The 1,497-nt window shown below is 60.5% G+C and overlaps 1 protein-coding gene across 1 annotated transcript; it reads left to right on the top strand.

The window, feature by feature from the left end:
- Positions 1 to 230: 230 nt before the first annotated feature.
- CAOG_09250 (hypothetical protein) lies at positions 231 to 704 on the top strand (the record flags this gene model as incomplete). Its single annotated transcript, XM_011272671.1, has 1 exon — positions 231 to 704. One exon carries the CDS (start codon positions 231 to 233, stop codon positions 702 to 704), a length of 474 nt encoding a protein of 157 aa, XP_011270973.1.
- Between the last annotated feature and the right edge of the window lie 793 nt (positions 705 to 1,497).

Genomic DNA, 1,497 nt, shown 5'->3' with positions numbered 1-1,497 from the left:
TCATCAAGTCAGCCACCCAGCAAACGACGACGAGCCAAGCTGCCCGCATCATCGGCGGCGACTTCACACACACCAAACATCAGCCCCCTGTACGTCCAACCAGAGCCAAGCCAAGAGCCTAGGAGCGCCACACAGGCAAACCACGCTCTCAAGGACTTCATCAACAAGCACGCACTCGAGGATGCCTGGCTGCTCAACCACCGCGCCGATGACCCTGTCGAATACACACGATGGCCGAGCAAAAACCAGACACACCGAGCCTCCCGCATCGACCTCATGCTCCTGTCATCCAACCTCCCGCTCACAATCAAGTCGACCGCGACCAGGATTTACCAACACTCGGATCATCGAGGCGTCTGTGTGAACCTGGTGGCGCCGTCCGCGGAAGACAGATGCACTCCACCCTTCAAGCTGAACGACACCATTCTCGAACACGCTGGCTTCTGCGGCATGGTACTCAACGAGATAGCAGAGCTGGCGCGCCGCCCCGACCCCGAGAACCACTGGACTGCTTTCAAGGCCGACGTAGCATGGCTAGCCCAGTGCCTGTGCGGCTCCATTGCGAAAGACCGGGCGAAGGCTCTGGCCCAAGCGAGCCGCAAGCTCAAAATCATCGAAGGCAATCTCCTCGCAGCAACATCCCCCGCAGAGGCAAAACTGCTTGCAGCCGAACGAGCGGAGCAGGAAGCCCGTGTCAAAGCTGAGCTCGAGCATCGCGCGCAAGGAGCACGAGTCCGCTCGGCCAAAAAGTGGCGCACCGAGGGCGAACACCCCACCTCCTTCTACTTCTCGCTCGAAAAGCAGTCCCAAAAGGCGACGCACATCCCAATGCTCCTCGTCGACGGCAAAGAAGTCACCGATGCGGCCGGCATCACAGACGCCCAGCGTGACTTCTACGCTAAGCTCTATGCGCACGTACCCATTGACCCAGCAGCTGCCCGGCACATCCTCAGCCATGCAAAGCCCAACGAGATGCTCGACGACGAGGACCACGAGTTGATGAGCAGACCGCTGGAGGCATGGGAGATCGTCCACGCCATCAACAAAACTGCATCTGGCAAGTCCCCAGGGCCCGACGGGCTGGGCACTGCGTTTTACAAGAAGTTCAAGCACGAGCTGGCCCCAATCCTCGCCGCCATCGCCAACCGCTCGCTCGAAAATGGTCGCCTTCCGGAATACATGCAGGACGGCTTCGTCAAGCTGCTGTACAAGAAAGGCCCGCGCTCTGACCTTGGCAACTACCGACCAATCTCGTTGCTGAACTGCGACTTCAAACTCCTGACCAAAGCATTCTCTCTCTCCCTCTTCCCTCTCCTCTCCCCTCTCTTCCCCATGCCTGGCGCCGTGGCCTCCCCGATGGACACATCAGGCGGTCCCGCCAACGCCGCGCATCCAGCGGACCTGGACGCAACCGCTCAACCCCGCGCGCCGCAGCAAGTGCTGATCACCAATTTTCTGGCTCCTGCCGCCGCTCCTGCTGCCGCCGCCAAAACTCCA

Source organism: Capsaspora owczarzaki (genome assembly GCF_000151315.2).
Source record: "Capsaspora owczarzaki ATCC 30864 unplaced genomic scaffold supercont2.81, whole genome shotgun sequence".
Classification (NCBI taxonomy): Eukaryota; class Filasterea; order Ministeriida; family Capsasporidae; genus Capsaspora; species Capsaspora owczarzaki.
Note: the sequence above shows the minus strand (reverse complement) of the source record. Positions and strands in the feature narration are given on the sequence as shown.